The sequence below is a fragment of the Ursus americanus genome, chromosome 19 (assembly GCF_024610735.1).
Source record: "Ursus americanus isolate L20-20 chromosome 19, mUrsAme1.1.p, whole genome shotgun sequence".
Classification (NCBI taxonomy): domain Eukaryota; kingdom Metazoa; phylum Chordata; class Mammalia; order Carnivora; family Ursidae; genus Ursus; species Ursus americanus.
In genome coordinates this window covers 36,981,345-37,001,519 of record NC_142145.1, presented here as the reverse complement: position 1 = coordinate 37,001,519, position 20,175 = coordinate 36,981,345, and the positions used below count along the sequence as shown (strand labels likewise).

At 34.6% G+C, this 20,175-nt stretch overlaps 1 protein-coding gene across 1 annotated transcript in view; it reads right to left on the bottom strand.

Annotated features, from left to right (window-relative positions):
• Positions 1-20,175, bottom strand: part of NOL4 (nucleolar protein 4) — a 301,648-nt gene that overhangs the window by 266,924 nt on the left and 14,549 nt on the right. Inside the window, exons 2-4 of the mRNA XM_045772847.2 lie at positions 14,261-14,372; positions 13,241-13,353; positions 7,144-7,276 (exon numbers count right to left, since the gene is read on the bottom strand). Of these exons, the coding sequence (XP_045628803.2) occupies positions 7,144-7,276; positions 13,241-13,353; positions 14,261-14,372 (358 nt within the window). The remainder of the gene's footprint in view (positions 1-7,143; positions 7,277-13,240; positions 13,354-14,260; positions 14,373-20,175) is intronic.

The window sequence follows — 20,175 nt, the reverse complement described above, 5'->3', positions numbered from 1 at the left end:
TCTGAAACCGAAACCTCAATTTCAAAAATAGTTTGCTTTTCATATTCTTCATGATCCACTCTAAGTTATTTTAGAGCTGGAACTATTAGGTTGAACCAATATGACGATTTCATATGGTTAACCTTACATGTCATGTTCATGCTTGTAACCCCACTGTGTAGTTCATTCTTGGGTTCAAAAGGCATTTGTTTAAATGAATAATGAAATATTGGATCATTCACCACTTACCTTTGCCTAAGTATACTCAAGGCTCCAGGTAAGATACTTACTAAAATTACATGTCTAAATGGGACATTTGCCTCCTTTTTGGTTACCTAGCTCCTGAATATGCTTCCTTTTGGGGGGTTAATGCTATATCATATGTCTTAGTGAGAACAAAGCTCCCCACTACAGAAGCCGAAGAGGCTCAAAGAATCTTGGAAAAATATTTCACATGGAAATGTTATTTCAATGGGTTTCTTACTAACACTCTTGGGAAATCGGTACACTACAGATTACTATATAGGAAAAGTGTTCTAGACTGATATGTTATCAAACAAAATATGTAATCCTTGAAACAGGAATTTAACCCTAGACTCTAGAGAGGGATATTTGTTCTAGTCATTTGTTCTAATCAAACTAGGCTTTGAAAGACTAAGTGGACCTCAGTGGGACTCAATATTTTTCTTCCTAGCAAGATTCAAAACAAGGTATTTTTCTGACTTTCAGAAACAATCTTCCAACCTTTCGATCCTGAAAGCCACAACACTTTTAAAAGAAAATTATAATTTTCCTCAAAGGCATGTAATTCAAATTATTAGAATGCAGAGAATTTACCTATTATTTATTAATCTAGAAGATATTTATAACATATAAATTATTTTATTTCCACTAAACTGATATTTATGGTAAATAAATTGCCTGTTTTTAACAGTGAAATAAAACCTAAAATTCTTCAAAGTTTCTAATAATTAAGCATGATTGTGTGCATGTATGTAAGTATATATATTATATATAATATACATAATATATATATGTTGTAGTTTAATATTCGTATGCAGGTTAACCATTGAGTTCCAATTCAATTTTTTTCCTGTTTCTCAGTGGTCTGACCAATTGAAGCATATCAAGACATTTCTAGAGTACAAATATTATATAGAAAGGGGGAGATTTTTTAAATTCTAGTAAATGGATTATGTATTTTTACATGCTAATAGAGTTATCAAACATATCTTTTGAATGAAAAAGTTCCCTTGAATTTTTTTTTCCATCCATCACGGGTAGACACTGAAGTATTACTGAACTCTTTAAGAGAATTCTTAACTCTCAAGTCCTCTCCTTCTTTTTTGTTTCTAGACATTATTGCAACCCTTTGCTTGGCACATAGGATGCTGTTTGTTAAGGATTCAAATGCATAAAGAAGTCATTGTTTGATATATGACTGAAGTACTAAATACTGTAAAAAGAAAAAAAAAACCCAAAAAACAAAACAAAAAACTATGATAAAACAATCTCTATTATTACTCCACTGAGTTGAGAGACAATCAGGGGACATGGAACACACTCTCCGAAGAGCAATATATTCTGTGATGTCATGACCAAAATCATTAAAAAAATGAGGGCTTAAGGGAAATGTATAGATATAATTTTCTATTGCAATCCCTTCATTTAAAAGCTGATTAAGCAGAGTTAAAGCGGGTGTGTCTCAATTTCCCTTCGTACTCATATAATCTTTAAAAAAAAAAAAGGGCAAAGGGAAAAAATACAACAATTTGTTGTGACTTTAAAAAAAACCCAGAAATCCTATGCCGATTAATAATATTTTGTGATTAATAAAGTACAAATATTCCCTTGCAAAACTATCAATAGTATACAATATATTAACTCAGAAAAGCAATTAAAATGGTTCTTAGAAAAGTATACTTCTTTCAAATGAAGTTGAATGTTTATTTTGAACTGAAACTTTCAAGTCTGTCTCTAAATCTGACTTTTATTTTGCCAAACATCCTTTAATAAATAACTTCAGACAACAACAACAACAACAAATAAATCAGCTGTTTTTAGAATGTACAAATTCAGAATAAAATAAATAATTAGAAAAAAAGAATATTTTTTGAGCTATGGCATGTCCCCACAAATTTCCAGAATCAGGATTCAAAGACAGAAGCCTAAGTGAGCACATTTCTACTTATAATCCATTTACATGGATGGTAGAACCAGACACTTACAAATCAACGAGCCCCTAAATTCAGAACATCTTTAAGCTTTTTGATCTGAAATACCTTTTGGAATTCTGTAAACCACAGCCATTGCAAAGGGGAGCCTCTTTCACAATTAGCTACTTATATTTCATGATAGCTCCAAGGACCTCCTGCTTTTACAATGAACACAAGCGATTATGCAATCTTTAAATGATTTTAGCCCACAGGTATTATTTGAAGTCTGCAAAAAAGTTTTACATAGCTTAATATATTTTACTCAAAATTGGGTGACGGTGGCCAAAGGGTACAAGCTTCCAGTTATAAAATAAATAAGTCCTGGGGATATAACGTATGGCACGATCTCTACAGTTAATAATTCTGTATTGCATATTTCAAAAGTTGCTAAAAGACGAGATTCTAAAAGTTCTCATGACAAGAAAAAAATTGTAACTATGTACGGTGATGGATGTTACCTAGACTTATTGTGGTGACCAGTCCCTAATGAATACCTATATGGAGCCATTATGTTGTACACCGGAAACTAATATAATGTTACATGTCAATTTTATCTCAATATTTCAAAGGTAAAATAGGTTAAATACGTACTATGCTAAGATTCAAGGGTTTTGCGCTTTTTTTACCTTTATTTTTTTGTTGACTTAGGGAAGCATTATAAGCTTAAAATAAACAAAGGACGCTGAATATTATACATCAATTTTCCCTTTTGTAAATTCTTCATTCCAGCTTATGTCTTCTTGACCTTTATCTAATTATCTAGCCTAGTGGCAAGACATTTCTCTTCTTTTCCTCTCTTTGTCTAACACACATAGTATATATATATATATATATCCCCCAAATGAATTTATATTGTTTCCCTTTGTACTGATTAGATTGCAAATCTTCCATAACCACAGTGAGAAAAAAAAAAAACTTTAAAAAGGGATTTTTAACTCTCCATTTTATATGGTGTCTAATAAAGACATTGTTACACCTGCCTATGTTATAATTATAGGGAAAGATTTCTAAAAATCACAATATTTCAATTTCTTTACAATAAATTAATCACTTAGTATTAAAGAAAATAGAACTTTTTAATTTAAAATTTAAAATGTTACATTATTCATATGCTACAAATATTAAACTGGGGTCCCAGCTGACCGTTAAAATGTGAGTTTCCCCTATAATTTCTCTAAAGACTTCAGAAATATCAAACCCATGGCTACAGAGATAGGCATTTAACTGCCAAGTCAGAGTAAAAAATAGTCTAGACCACCACATCTGATACAGTAGCCACCAGCCACATGTGACTATTTACATTTAAATTAACTTTAATTCAAGTTAAATCAAATTGAAATTAACCTTAGTCCCTCAGTTGCACTAGCAATATTTCAAGTACTCAGGAGCCGCAGCATGGCTAGTGACTACCTGACTAGCAGCACAAATCTAGAACACTTCTGTTATCTCAGAAAGCAGACTGAATGCGGTTCCTAGACTCTTTTCCAACCTCCACTTCTAAACTTCTCTTCACTGGGTCTCTTCTGTCTCCGCCTGACCGGATTCGTTCTCAGAGCCTTCTTCTCGGCCTCCACGACTTGTTCTCAACTTAGGGAGATCATGGCCCCCATGGGACATTTGCAATGTCTGAGACATTTCGGGTTGTCACAGTTTGGCAGACAGGATGTAATACTGACATGTGGTGAGTGGAGGCCAGAGACACCACTGAACACCCTACAAAGCACAGGACATCCCCCCCAACAATGAATGCTGTGTCAGCAGAGCCCAACCTGAGAAATTTTGGCCTAGAGTACTCTCGAGTAAAGCTGCATGTGGATTGCCCACCCAAAACTGGATTTGTTCTATCATTTAAGTCCCCTGCTTCAGACTACTCTCAAATATCAATGTGCACCATCTACAAAAAAGTAATACACACTAGATCCAATGTCTAGCACTCAGAGTCCCCACTAACTTAAGAAAGAGATATAAACTACGAATTTTACTACCATGAATTCTTATTTTTACAGGGGCTGGAATTTCCCCACATTGGGTAGATGAACAGTAATCAAAGGTGAGTGATAGAATATACACTTTTATTGTGTGTTACATGAAGGTAGGGACCATGTCTTTGCTCACCATTATATATATGCATTTCATGATATATGTATTTGTATATAGGAAGCTCTAAGAGAAAGGTAACATTGGATGAGAAAAACAAGATACAGAATAGTGTAAATGATATGAACTTATTTTTATAAAAGAACGGTGAGAAAATCTGTGTATGTACATATGTTTGTGTGTGTGTCTGGGTGTATTCATGTGTGTGTATATGTATATAAGTACAGAGGAAAATGGAATGATACAGTAGCTGTCAACGCAGATTCCCTAGGAGAGTGGTACTGTCAGGGGAAAGAAGAAAATTAAAAAAGCAAAAAAATATGTAAAACTTATGTGGAAATCATGATAATGGTAAAATGTTATATTTTCATTTTTTAAATAATGGGGTATTTAAAGAACTACCTCAAATGGAGCAACTGAAAAGAAAATCAAAAGCATGAGATCTATTTGTTAATATAGCATTTGTATTTTAGAAGAGAAATGGCTAATAAGTAAGAAAAATAATATCATTTCATACAATGATAAGTCTTCTGAAGAATATTAAAATGTAGGTGTCTGGGAGAGATAGTCCAGAGCTCAGGAAAGGTATCAGGGCTTGGAGAAGTAACTTTGGGATTTGTCAGGGTGCAGATGGTATTAAAAGCTACATGATTCAATGTGATCATCTAGAGAGTGAATGTAGGGGAGGACAGAATCCAGGGTTGCACCCTAGAGCTCTCCAAGGTGGAGTGGCACGGAGGAAAGCCTACCGGAGATGAGCAGAAAAAGCAGAGCGGAGAAAGCGGAGATGATGAGACAAGTCCTTAACTGAGTTTTGCTGGAAAGTGTGTTGTGGACATGGTGCAGAGAAATGGGGCACTGAATGGAAGGGTGCAGTGGGGTCAATGGAGGCTTTCTAAAGAGGACATTTATTACACGAGGCTTGTATGTCGGAAAAGAAAGGAAGTACTCGGAAGAGATAACTCAGTGAGAAGTGTGAGGAAAAGGCATTTATATAAGGGAAGGGCTAGGCTTAGGTTGGAGAAGGAATGACTAGATATGTCCTTATCCTTGAGGCACACATTGATATAGGATGAGAAAGTACTTTCCCCTCAGGGTAAATAATATTTGAAATTATTCCACTGGATTTTATTAAAATCAATATAGATTTATATCACATCAACTATTCCCTAGCCAAAGATCCACAACTGACAACTTCTAAGAAGAAAACCACAGATTTGCATCATGGGACACATCCTCTTGTTATTTACATTCTCGAGGATTATAGACTACGAAAGGTAATGGTATAAGCAGGCAAAACACATGAACGAATATTAGTAGAGTGATACGTGTATCACTGATACATATTTCTGTTATCCTATGATCCCAGTGCTAGACAATTTCCAATAAAAAAAATCAAAATCTGAAGACTTCTATTCATATTTTAAAAGAAAAAAGATCGGGGCACCTGGGCGGCTCAGTTGGTTAAGTATCTGCCTTTGGTATAGGTCATGATCCCAGGGTCCTGGGATCAAGCCCCTCATCTGGCTCCCTGCTCAGTGGGGACTCTGCTTCTCCCTCTCACTCTTCCTCTGTGCTCTCTCCCTCTCTCTCTCAAATACATAATTTTTAAAAATTTTTAAAAATAAAAGAGAAAAGACAATTTATATCCAAACCAGAAAAACTTCATTCTTAGAAATTTCCCAAGTAAATGTCTTCTCTATCCCAATAGCTATGCTACTCTGTAGTGGGTGAGATATGATTTTAAAGCCACTGATCGACGCACTCCTCCTTCCTTGTAATTCGTGCCAAGGACACCAACATCTTTTAGACTCATCTGAGCTGTGAAAAAGAAACACCCTTGCCACCTTTTTTTTTTTTTAAACTTTTGGTATACTTAAAACTAGGGATTTCTTAAACCGTGAAGCAAAAGCAGATCACCAACAGCAACTAGAAATGCAGCAATCTTTTACAACCAGTTTTTAGTAGCAAGTGTCAGAAAAAGCAAGGAAAATATTTCATTTCCCCATCTACAGATGTAGGCACAAAACTACACAGTCAAAAAAGTTCATGTAAACTTGTTAGTTACAGGAATAATAAACTACTGTTGAATAAAATTGGCTGTTTGCCTTCTATTTATAACACTTCATTTTCATTCACAATTACCCTAGTAAGGTACATTTACTATCACACATTATTCTATACTTACCAAGATAGAAATCTACAAAGATAATTTTTAAAGATCTCTGCAAATTGGAGACCTAAAACATGAACTGCCTAGTCTATTTTCTCCTCATATCCAGTTTTCATCCTAACAAGAACAACTGGATAATTCCAAAATTGTCAATGGACCCAGGAATGAGAGATCATGATCTTTTTTTTCCTTTACTGCTGAATAAAGTAGGTCAAAATCCTAGTAAAAACCTTCTTACCCAGCAAAATCACTTTGATAAAACTGTCCTTTTATAATAAATCATTTTTTTAAATTACAATTTTGTCTTTTAGGAAAATTAAAACATCCAAATTACTCTTCTGATCATTTTGAAACGCTTGATTATTATGGCTCAAGAAACCAAAGCTAGAAAACATCGCACAAACCAAAACTACAGTGATACGACACATTTTACGTTCAGGGTGCAAAACGTGGGCAAGCTTGGATTTTTATAACTAACATCCGTTTATAAATCAGTCTATCACACTAGTTTTGAACAAAGTACTTGAATCTAAAAATAATGAAAGTGGATAATGGAACCTGAGTAGACAAAGTCCCTGTAGGAACAGATAAAAAATTGGCCAAGAGATTGTGATGGTTGCTTTAATACACTCTGACTCAGGTTTTTGTTGTTTTGTTTATTCGGTTAGAAAGGCTTACCATCTTGCTGGCCATGAAGAGCCTGAGGACTTTGCATTCTTTCCTCAAGATTGGAGCTAAGATCAGAGTTCACAGCTGACATCCGTGTTGAATCACTCATATCAAATTCATCACTTTCTATTGAACTTTCATCCTGAAAATGGTTTTAAAATATCATCAAGCATCATAACATAAATATAACACATTCAAATAGTGACCATTTTATCTACGGGTCAATTAGAGTTTAGCCAGTAAGTAAGCTTTTACAGAACCCAGTAAAACATGTTACATTGTAATAGATACTTGAAATAACAAAGTAATAATTTCTCCCTTTAAGGAATTTCAAGACTTGTGAAAAATCAATGTATCTACGCACAGGCAGATTTAAAAGGTAAAATAACGTGTTTAGGAAGGATGTAGTTGGGGAATTATCCTAAATAAGGAAAAATGGATTTTTTTAATTAGTAAAAAATACTTCCTAGAAGACTCAAATCACAAAATAGAACACATAGAGAAATATATGTTTGAGTCTAAAAATGACTTAAAATATAAGCAAAAATCTTGCAATAAGAAAACCTCAATCAAAAAATTCTCATTGGCAAACAGAATGGATTCTAATAATTGACAAACTCATATGGCTAGATTGAAAATCCACATTTACGAGAGCAAGGTTTTAGCACATCCTTTCTTTCCTCATAAGTAAGTAACACTGTACTGCAAGCCCAAAAAGAAGTTCTGGGTAGAAGTGTGCAAGATCCATTTCCCAAAAGCCAGTTCACCACGTGGCGAAATTACCAAAAGTCCAGTTCTCCAAATGCCCAATTCATCAAAACCTGCCAAAAATTAACTTAAATCAAATCTAAGATATTTTGCTGTAGCCATTTCACTGAAACAAACTCCTGTTGGAGAACTGATTTTCGGCCAATGGTGTGCTTATGTAGGCAGAGGGGCCTGGGGAATCTGCTGTGACATGCTGTAAGTATTTAATCAAAATCAGCAGGTTTGACTTTTACTTGTAAACGTCTGATCTGAAAGTGGAGCATTAATATAATAATTAGCAGGAGCTGTAGTTCTAGTGCTATTTATGTTACAGATAACTGTTCTCTATATTTGTTCACTCACTTCAGCTTTATCACCACCTGTGAGTCAGGTCCCAGGATTCACCCTATTTTACAGATCGAGAAATTGAGGCACAGAGCAGTTAAAGAATGTATCCCACTATTATATAGAACTTTGGTGATAAAATGAACCGGGATTTATATGAAGTCACTCAGGCTTGAGAAAATAGCTTCTTTGAATAGGAAGAGTTACCTTGGCTTCATAAATGACATCTTGGTATCAGCAAAGAAGTTGCTATGGTTAGGGGACAGGAACGTTCTAGTAGACTAACAAATTGGCATTCTGATCCATAGGTCAGGTCAAGGTGATTTTGGTGTCCTTCCTTTACGAAAGGTCTGATCATGTCTGGGTCTACTGAGTAGCACTAGCTCTTCATTAATTCAGCAAGGAAATGCCACCCTGCGAGGCCTCTGGGCAATCAGCCACACAGACTTCTCCCGGCGGCATGCCCTCTCTCTCGGTACATTATGTTTTCTCCAATTCTAAATGCTAAGAAAATCCAAAGCATCTGAAATAAATATATATGTTAAAAAGAGAAAAAAAATAACAGAATTCAATGTGCACATCAATGTTATCAGGGTGTACCATATACATATACATACATCTATATGCACACATAAGTAAGTGACAGATATTTATTATATACACTATATGTAGTGTCTATGATACGAGAGTATTTTAGAGACCATTCTCTAGAGCCAGACTGAACTGATTTAGATCCATGCTCTGCCCCCTAGAAGTGTTACCTTAAGCAAGTTACCTAACCTTTCTGTGCCTCAATTTCCTCATCCATAAAATGGGAATAATAGCATCAATCTCATAGGGCTACATAAAGATTAAGGAAATGTAATCATATTTAAAGTAGTTAGAACAATGTCAGATATATAATAAGTACAAAATTTTAATATTTTTATGTAGAATATATAGGAAATTCTACAGCATAAATAGGATTCATATTGATTATATTTTATGAATACATACAAAAAATAAATTTAAATATAATAGTAAAGATGACCAACATGTGTTTATAAAATAGTTGTGTATTCTATATAAACATAGTCTTTAGAATCAGCATTTATTATATATACTGCAAAGAGCTAACTACCTGTAATCCTGTACAATATCATTTCCAATATATACCATCTGATAGATATTATGGGTGCATGTGTATGCATGTGTGTGTGTGTAAAATGTATGTGTATATGAGAATGTATGTGTGTTTAAAGAAAAGCTAGACACAAAAAGATCACAATCTCTGATCCGCAGAATGATTATATAAACTGCTATAACACATTATAAATAATCAACACACATTTTATCACCAATAAATAACACTCATATCAGCATGCTTTTTAAGAAATGTGGACAAAAATTAAATGGTTCTATAACCAAATGTACTTGTTATTCTATTTTTTAAAAAATCGTCATTCTATTTATCATAAGTGGCTTAATGATTCTATCTTAAATATTTTCCTCCATGATTTTCTATGAAATATAATTCACTTTTCACAATTCTACTCCTTATTAGAATATAAATTATCCAATTGTTTAGATTTACAAAGACCTTCAATGAAACTAAGTGCAGGCATTCATTCTGTAAGTTCTATTCCAATTATTAAATGATTAAATTACTATCTTTTAATAAGAGGTGGCAAATGTGTATAAAATATAAGATTGTGGGGTTTTTATTATTGACATAGAAGAAATGCTAATCACTCTGGAAAGAAATTACTGAAGATTACTAAGAGTGAAGAATCAGAAAACTTGATGGATATGATATTATTTTATTTTATTCATGATCATCTATAGGCCATTCATCTAAATTCTTCCCTCTGTATTTTATTCTGTATGATAACCAGAAAAAGAGTCTTCACATGCTACAATGTGACCTTATTCCTTATGTTGCTAAAATCTTATCATAATGAAAGGCATGGCCAATTATCATAGCATTTCTTCCCTAAAACTTAATTTTTAAAAATTAGAACATTTTACTGTAATAAATAATTTTATGCCCAGTCTTTTTCCTTTTAAGACAGTTGCTTGAAATTCACATCACTGATCTGGTCCATATCTTATTTTAGTTTTCAAGTTCCAGATTTTACCTCTAAAGAGTCTGTACCATGTAACTCTCAATTTCCATTGCTATTGTCCCAATCGCATGTTCCCATTTCCTGAATGATTAATAAGTCTCCTAGTTATTTACCCACCTCCAATTTCTTCCCCACCAGTCCTATTCATCGACTACTGCTAAATTAATCTTTCCACTTCAGAGAGTGCCTCTTCTCTGCTCCTAAATTTGCAGCTATATTCAAGTCAATCCAAATCTACCAAGTAATGTGCAGGCTGCTCAATCAAACATTAAGGGGTTTCCATAAGATGGCTTGAAAACCACTCTCACCAATCTCATCTTTGTTCTGTTTTTCACTTACCTTATGCTCAAATCAACTTAAAGCTTATATTATTATCCTTTCTGGGAAATGCACCACTTCAGACCTTCGTGTGCACGAGGGTAGATATTGTTAAAAATTCAGATCACCAGGTGTCACACACTAGGTCTAGAATCAGAATCTTGGGTTGGGGGTCCTGCAACATGCAGCTCACTAAGCTCCAGGGGTGCCCCTAATGCTGGTTATTTAGCCAGTAATGTTCAGAAAAACATTCTGTGCTGATGGAAGGGCTGTATAATATTCCCTATTCAGTCAGGTGACTACCAGCCATACTTGGCTACTGCGTACTTGAAACATGGCTAGTGCAACTGAAGAACTGAAAATTTAATTTTAGTTAATTTTAATGAATTTTCAATTAAATTTAAATATCCACATATGGCTGGCGGTTACCGTATCGGGCAGTGAAGATCTGACAATTCCTCGTTGTTGGACCTTGAAAATATTTCCAGTTATTCACGATTAGCAATGTAACAAACATCCTAACACATAAATTGTTTTGTTCATCACATCACATCCCTCAGTACAAATTTCTAGTCAAGGCACATGAGTAACTTTTAAAGTTTTTATAATTATTGCCGAACTCTCTCCCTGTAAGTTTATTCTGGTTTAAACTCCATCAACAATTTATAAGAAGGTTGACTGATCTTATGTTGGATAAAGTATTTTGTAATCCTAAAGGGACTCCCATTCCTGTCTTTATTTCTCTTAATAGCATTTAGCATCTTCTTATAAACATACTTTCACTACTTACTTCCTTTATTTTCTCCCCCTGCCTAGAAGTTAGGTTTAATAGAGGCAAGATTTTTGTCGATTTACTCACTGTTTACCTCCATTATCTACAAAGGCCAGTTACACAGAAGGTATTCAATAAATATTTGTTGAACTAATTGAATTAACACATTAAAATTTAAATATAACTGAGCACAAAGAAATAGCTCACTTGAATTCCTTTTTAATGTGATTCACTTAATCACCTTCCTATCTTTCAATAATCATAACTTCTAAAATTTTGCAAATAATCTAGTCACTTATCTGAATATTTTTAAGGCAATTATATCCAATTGGTATCTTCAAACTGTAAGGATGAGAGTTATTTTCCTAATCCAGTTATAAATTAAAAGGATCTACTTCCTTTGTGTGAAGTACTTATGATTTTTTAGAAGCCAGAAGGATTCAGCATATGTGGGCTGTACTGTTGGCACAAAGTTGATCTTCTTACTTTTTAGCCTAGAAATAAATGTACCAACAACTAAATGAGCTTCCTACAAATAATTTGACAGTTTGAACTAGTTTATGAGGTTTTAAATTTTTTTCCAATTATATAATAAATGATGGGAATAATTTTTCCATTCTCTGGGATGGATAGACATTAATGTTTTTTTAGTTGTCTCTCATGTCTTAACCCAATGATTTTATTACTGTTTATTTAATCATTTATCTGCAGCCATCTGGTAATATGAAATCCAAACTGCCACTGTACAAATGCAGATCATTTTATAGAGTGTACCCTTAGTAGTTTTTTGAGATAAAACAATTTTATAAATACAGTTTTGAGCTCAAAGCTGTTCAAGTACAGAGGAAAACAGCAACAACAACAACAAAAACTGGGTTTTATTAAATAAAGTAAGCTCAACAAAGTAATATTGAAAGAATTTTATAGTACTTCACCAAATCATGCTGTATTTGGAAAATATTTAACCACATTTCCTGTTCTTGAGAAATTTCAAGAAGGAGTGTATGTTTTAGCCTGAAAAACTATTCTTAATATTGATAATCTGAATGTGCCCATTAATTAATAGCTACTGAACTACTTTACAAGGATTTCCTAAGCCCCTATTGCTACAGGTTTTGGGGGGAATATATATCACTTGGTCCCTGCCTCTGAGATACTTCTACCAAACTGAACAGTTAGTTAGTATCCTAGAGAATATTCAACAAATGTGCATTTGTGTCTAATACACGCCAGCAAGCACATTTCTAGATTCTTACTGTACAAATTAAACAATAACTCGAAACATAGAAATACCTCTAATTAGGAAGAATCACCACAACTTATCTCTAGAAAATGCAGAGAAGTCGACAAACTAATATATAGAATAATGGGAAAAAAAGTTAAAATGTATGGAAGATTTAGATGGTGGAAAAAATCATTAGACTTGAAATACTTTTTTAAATGAGTTTTTTTGACTTCCAGGCAAAACAACCTTAGTACTAAAGGCTTGCATACTTTCCTTGGATACTCACTCATTTGGGAAAACTTTCCCCTGAACTTTCTAGCCCTTTCCCAAGGCCGGCTTGATGGCAGTCAATTAAGGAAAATGAATCTTTCTTGGGAACGAACACATTCCCACAGAGCACTAAGGTAGCTGTGTTGAGACAGGGACTCTCTAGCAAGGACTAGAAGTTTCTGCTCGTTTCTCCATCTGTGTCATCCCAGTGACATTCCTTTCATTAAAAAATAAATCACCGTCTTCAGAATGCCATCATGCTTAATACGCTAGTCATGGTCATCAAACTTCATTCTGACTTGGAAGTAGATATTTCCATTTTACCTCATCTTGCTGTGAGTTTAGCAGCCGCAGTTTCATGTGCTTCATATAGGCCATGGTAATTGGCATGTTGTAATCAATCATGCTGGTCACCAAAGTGGGAGGTTTTCCATTATCTGGAATAAAACATTTTGAATGGGTGTGAAAGTGATACCACACTCTACCTGTAATCTCAGAACGATCCAATTTGTTCAAATGGAAATAGGATGCTAGATACCAAGTCTTTAGGAGATTGGTAGCATTATGGATGGATTGTAGAAAAAAAATAACTATACAAAGGTATAAAGGACAAATTAATGCTACAGATAAATTAGTTATTCCTAACTACAGGGGAGCTCTTTGATACCCCAGTAACAGTGGGTGAAGCCAATATCGTGATTAAACACAATTACCTGTATTTTTGTATTTTTCTCCTTTGCTGCATAACTACTTTGTCTGTGTGCTACTTGAGTGAAAAAGGAAATTTGCATGGTTTTTTCTTTTATCTTTTATCTTTGTCTATTCATCCCCCAACACATGGGAATGGACTAGCCTAAATGTATCTTTAAAATTAATTTAAACTTTGAGAGAAATTGATAGATCAGGAAAATCATCTAAGTAATTTTTAATGAGAGCTAAAGACAAATTATAACTTGCATGTAAAAATTGTCAGTGAAGGAGCTCCAGACCACCCATCCCTTTCAAAAATAAGGAACTGGTAGGTTTAAAAGGACACTGATGGAAAATCAATTTCCTTGCTAACTGATTTAAAATAACATGAAATACACACAATATGTGAAAGTTAAAATATTATCATAGGAAAAAAAAGTTATTTGGCACAGCCAAAACCACCTTTCTTCTGAGAATGGGCACAGAATTACTCTGTAAGTGGATATTGAAAATTCACTGCCTCTTACTCAAATAAATGAGATGATCTGACTTGTTGAACTGTTTCAGTCTACCACATTTTTGTAAAAATGTGGGCTATACATTGTCACTACGAATAAAATTACTTTAAATCTCACTATTTGACCCTGGGGCTACCTTTGTGATCTGTTCCATCTGGGTTTAAATGCATTCTTTTCTGGCACTCGGAGCAGCTCATTAGAAACCGTGTCACCGCTTCTCTTGGTAGGAAGGCATAGCTCTCTGAAATCTGAAATGATTCACAAAATAGAGGTGTTATTATATAAGCTGACCGAGCCCGAGTCCACAGAAATGATCATCGTATTTCCAAATAAGACGCATTATTCCATAATGGCAGGAAGCACAATGAAAGCATGCACTGCGTACCATGCATCATTTCAAGAAATATCTATCCAACTTGATGGCACGTGTCTTAATAAGAGCTAATAATGCAATGTGGAGGGAAAAAAGCTCAACCACATCTGGATGGGTATCTGTTTCTCTGTCTGCATTTCTTTTAGGAAAAGTAATCACAGTGTGCAGAGAGTCTAGTGAATTTTCCTTATTAAAGATTGTCAACGTTTTTTTTAAACTCACTGCTAGCACCATCCTAGTTTTATTCAATTTCGCATGTATTTTTAGAAATTTAGCCCCAACTAGAAACAAGAAACTTTGGATTTTGCATTAATGAGCATGTCTTCGTTATGGCTTTCTGAAACATTTTAATTGAAAATAACATAATTCTAAGAGAACTCATGTATCTCTTCACTGCAGTGAATCATCTCTTCCACAGAAAATGACACACCTGGAAATGCATTTTGGCCACTTACTCCATTTGTTATCTTAGGTCACTCTTTCATAATGTATGTCCACAATAGTTCACGCTGATTGTCAGAGCAAGCTTTCCCCATACCCTATACAGAGCTTCTATTTTCAGAACCATGATCTAGAATCACATTAGAAATCAATACTCCCGTCAGTAATTTTTAAAATCTTAACTTTTCAAAAACCAAGGTATTTCTGTCATCAAAGCAAATAACTTCTGAAGGGAAGCTGACAGATTGTTAAATATCTCTAAATAAAAGTGGACACTGACTCCAATAGCGCTACTAACAAGTGTGATACAGGCATTAGTCTTCCACCAGAACACAAACACTGGTGCATGAAATACAAGATAAAGAAGAAGAAGAAATGAGTTGGGAATTAGACATAAAAGCTACCAACAATTTCTCAGGTGCATGCACAGCTGTTACGAACAGTACTGTATTTTAAGTTTGTAGAAAGGAAAGAAAATATGCACCGTGTGTATAATTAAGTACAAGTCTACACCAATTCCATTAATAGTGATGGGGTCAGCTTTTGCTTATTCATGCCATAGAAAGAGCACAACACTGAAGAAACCCTACACACTAAAATCCAAAATTGTAAAGCATACTTTGCCTTGAATTTAATAATAAAATCAGTTTGCATCATTTATCCTAGATCAGGGCAAAAAAGGGGTAAGGATACCAAAGAGAAAGTGCCAGTCCACAATTAAAATGTCTCATGGATTATCCATACACAGGTAATTAAAATTCAGCTCTACTAGCATTTTTAATATAACTATCATTTGTAAATTAAAATTTGTTGTCCAGTTGTAAAACATGCTTCTTCATACTGTACAAAGAATCGTGAGAGAAAAAAAACCTATTCATCGAACTATTTCATCAAACTATTTTATATTGGTTAGTGAATAAGGAAATATATACACAATTTAAATTCTCACTTTCTCTTACGTTATTTCCCCTAACCACCCACCCACCCACCCACACACACTCACACACACACACTCACACACATTTGATTCCTATTCATCTATTTTACTGAGGGAACTCACACAACTTTGCCTGATTTGTTTATCTAACTAGAGATCTTTTTTTTCCCTGACTCTCTGAAAACCTATATTAAAATAATTCAGAAGTTAAAAAAAAAAAATCCAGGAGGCATACCTGGTCCTGATATTTTAACTCACAAGGGGTCATAGTCCACTGGAAGTATGGGGCTGACCAGTAAATTCTTCAACAAATAGGATTTGAGAAGAATGTCCTATTGATTTCCATAGAGGTTTTCTATTACATCGTTCTCTACTTACATAAAAGAGAAATCTTCCATTGAAAAAAATGATGGGCAAATGGTGGACTTGAAGACACCCTGCATCTGCTTCCAAGGTCCTGACGCTCTCCACAATCTGCCCCTCTCCCCATGCTACTAAGGCACTTGAGTAGGAATCCCTTCTAGGCAGATTTATCATTGACCTGACTCAACTGTATTCCTTGTCCTAGCGCTACGTCACTCCAAATCCATTTTTTAAATAATCATTATTAATCATATTACAATTCCTTTATAGTTTAACTCTGAAAAACAGAGTACCTGTAAGGGTCACAAATATGTTTGTGTTCACATGTACATGGAAAAAATATAAAGTCCCACTTTGTATCTTAGAAAAAAAATTTCAGCAAGTATTTTATCACATTACTCTCTGTAATGTTATTCTGGCATCGCACTTGGCATGTCATGACATGTTATGTAAGTGGTAAAAGCACTTATTTAGGGGGACTTTTCTTGGTGTTCAGAATCCATTTTATGGGGAGACTGGCCAAGGCATCCCGCTGTCCTCGAATCCTTTCTTCTCCACCTCACGCTCACTGGGGCTCGCAAACCATGGAGTCTTCTTAAGCACAAGGACAAAAGACCCCCAGAACAGACTCTTCACATCTCACACTCATTTCGGAAATAACAGTTCTCTTGCCATGCAGGTGAAGACAGAAAATAATTTCTTTTTCCTTATCTAGAATTTTTCCTCCCAGGCGTCTTTGAAATTAAGAATCCTAGGCAACCTTCATTGCTGAAGTTCTTAGAGTATTTTTAAAAATGAAAAAATATTCTTAAAAAGTTTTTAAATGATGGTGCATTTGTATATATACATTTCATAATTAAAGCCCTGTCTTCTGATCCTATGGGTATCCTCCAGTAACCCCATTTAGAGATAACATTGAAAGCCCACATGTGAAGCCTCCTTAGAAATTGAGGCAGGGGCTAAATGCCCTTATGGTTCCTCCTCTAATGAAAGGTCTGGTTTCCATTAGCTGGGAGTGAACATTTGAAATGCTAAGTCAACTTTAAATAGATTTTCATAAATGGTGATAAAACTCAGGGATGTGTTCTTCTAGGCTGTCCATTCATCAAAGTCCTAACATCCTTTATGCAACATTTAATAGCAGTTGCAAATACAACCTAGAAGGGACGGAAATTGAAAAATATTTTGACTCTGATATTTGAAATACCATTCTACTAATACTATAATTAATTATATAAAATGCTCTAATCATTCATAAATGTATATTTCCTTGACCCACTCTTCAAATCTAATCACTTATTTGTTTCTGGGATAGAAACTGAGCTTTCAATATAGAGTACAGAACATTTTCTAGAACACGGATGAGATTAATACTTCACTTGAAAATGTATTCTTGAAATATCTTAATATTTTGGAAGGATACAGAGTATTTACTTAGAATTTGTCCATGCAGAAACACTGCATCTTGTTAGTAATAAGAAGCAAAACAAAACACAAATGGATATTAGTCTTGCTCTCTCTGAACTAAACACTAAAAAGATAACTACCTTATGACAAGCCACGTATATTGCTTATAGTAGAACTTAACATCCAAAGAAGGATGAGAACCTCGCCATATTGAAATTTATAAACTAATGACCAAACACTATTTATCATGTAAATAATTATGAGGCATCTCTTTCATAGAAATGCTTTTTTTTTCTATGAATACGGACTTGTTTTCTTAGATTTATATAATGCTTTCTATTTTTCCTTTCTTTTTTTTTTTTTTAAGATTTTATTTATTTATTTGACAGAGAGAGAAACAGCCAAAAAGAGAGGGAACACAAGCAGGGGGTGTGGGAGAGGAAGAAGCAGGATCCCAGTGGACCAGACTGACGCGGGGCTCGATTCCAGAATGCCAGGATCATGCCCTGAGCCGAAGGCTGATGCTTAACAACTGAGCCACCCAGGCGCCACAATGCTTTCTATTTTTCACTGACTTTTTGCATTCATTATTTTAGACAGTAGCTAAACAGATTTTACAGTAATTTTCTGATAAGTGGATTGACTGGTATGAAGAGACAAAATGAACTGCCATTATTACACAACAGAGGACAAAGCAAAGAGCTGGAACTCAAGCCTGGATCTCCCAAATCCTGGCCTATTTCTATACATTGAATGGACCATGGTGGGCTTATCCAAAAGATGGAGAAATTTGTAGGGTCCAAGGAAAGCAGCAATGTCAAAATAGATCTTTAAAAATTGTATATTTCAAAAATACCTGAAGTATGAAAGTATTCTCACAGGACAAAGTCAGCACTTGTGAAACTTCTTTAAACTTGAGTTATGGCTGAAGATCTGTTGTTGTTGCTTTTAACTTTGAATTAGCTGTGGTTGAGAGGGGTGGGGATGCTGTGGCACAACATATTTTTTCATTACTCACCACTTCTAACGACCTTAATTCCTCTATGTTTTGGATATTATTAATACTCTTACAATGAAAATATTACCTTCTAAGTCCATTAAAACTGGGGTTCATCAATAGTGCAGAATATCATGAATCAAATTATTATCATAAATTAGAAGTAGAAATGACTTCTCCCATCCAAAAAACATGGTAATACTTCTACATAAAAATAACTGAACTGCAGGGGCGCCTGGGTGGCACAGCGGTTAAGCGTCTGCCTTGGGCTCAGGGCGTGATCCCGGCGTTGTGGGATTGAGCCCCACATCAGGCTCCTCCGCTGTGAGCCTGCTTCTTCCTCTCCCACTCCCCCTGCTTGTGTTCCCTCTCTCGCTGGCTGTCTCTCTCTGTCAAATAAATAAATAAAATCTTTAAAAAAAAATAACTGAATTGCAGCATCTTTTCATAGATTAAACAATAAAAATGGCCTCAGTAGCAAAGACAGTATGACCTTAGTAATCTAATGATAAACAGATCCACCCGAAGAAGCCCTGATGATCAAGTCCCATAAGGGGCACCACTAGTGATCTTCCACTCGCGGCTTAAAACAACAACAACAAACTATTGGGGACACATTTTTGAAAAGGTTATTGGCAAATACTATGATTGAAAAGAGGATGGGCACTTCACCTTGCCAATGTCCCTGCCACTCTGAAGAAAGAAGAAACAGTATTTTTTCAAAACCTTACAGCTATAGTATGGGGACTAACATAACATAATAAAAATAAATAAATAAATAATAAAAAAGTATTTAAAAAAAAAAAAAAACACCTTACAACTATAAAGCCAAATTCTGGCTTCCTCTCAACACAGTTCAGTTAGGGTAAAAATGTCAGTGACCCAAAAGAACTGAAATAAAAGAGCAAGTGCGGTTAAATTGATATGCAAATCTTATCTTGTAAATTCAATAATAAAGAACTTCTAAAATTTTCTTACATGTATTTTTGAATCGCAGAGCTTTGTCTTCAGAAGCAAATCTTTCCTACCTGGATCTGAATACACGAAGTAACATCAAGTTAGAAAAACTGAAAAACTTAGTCAGTTAATCAAAGCAATGTAATAATAAACCATTGCTTTGCTGTATTTTCTCAGACTGTGTGTCTCACAGTTCTATGACGCAAGTGTATCTCATTAACCCCAGCCATAAAATTTTGATAGCAACATGGCTAAGAGAGAAGAATTTTAAAACAGGGCTATTTGTCCTATGTCTTTCTTCCTCAGTCCCAAGCCTCTTCTCCAAGTATAACTGTTTAATTTCTGAACATTTTCAGAAGAAATGTACCCTAAATGTATTCAGCTGGTACATATACCTGCAATACTCTGGTTCCTGATATGGTAAAGCATGGACAGTTCTCAAAATTAAGATTCTCTTTCAATATATGACAACTAGTACTCACTGTTGCTGCTTTATACAAAAAGAAATGCTTCCTAAATAATACCTCAATGTTTAAGTTTTCCATGAATGGAGCCCTTAATAACTGGATTATACTA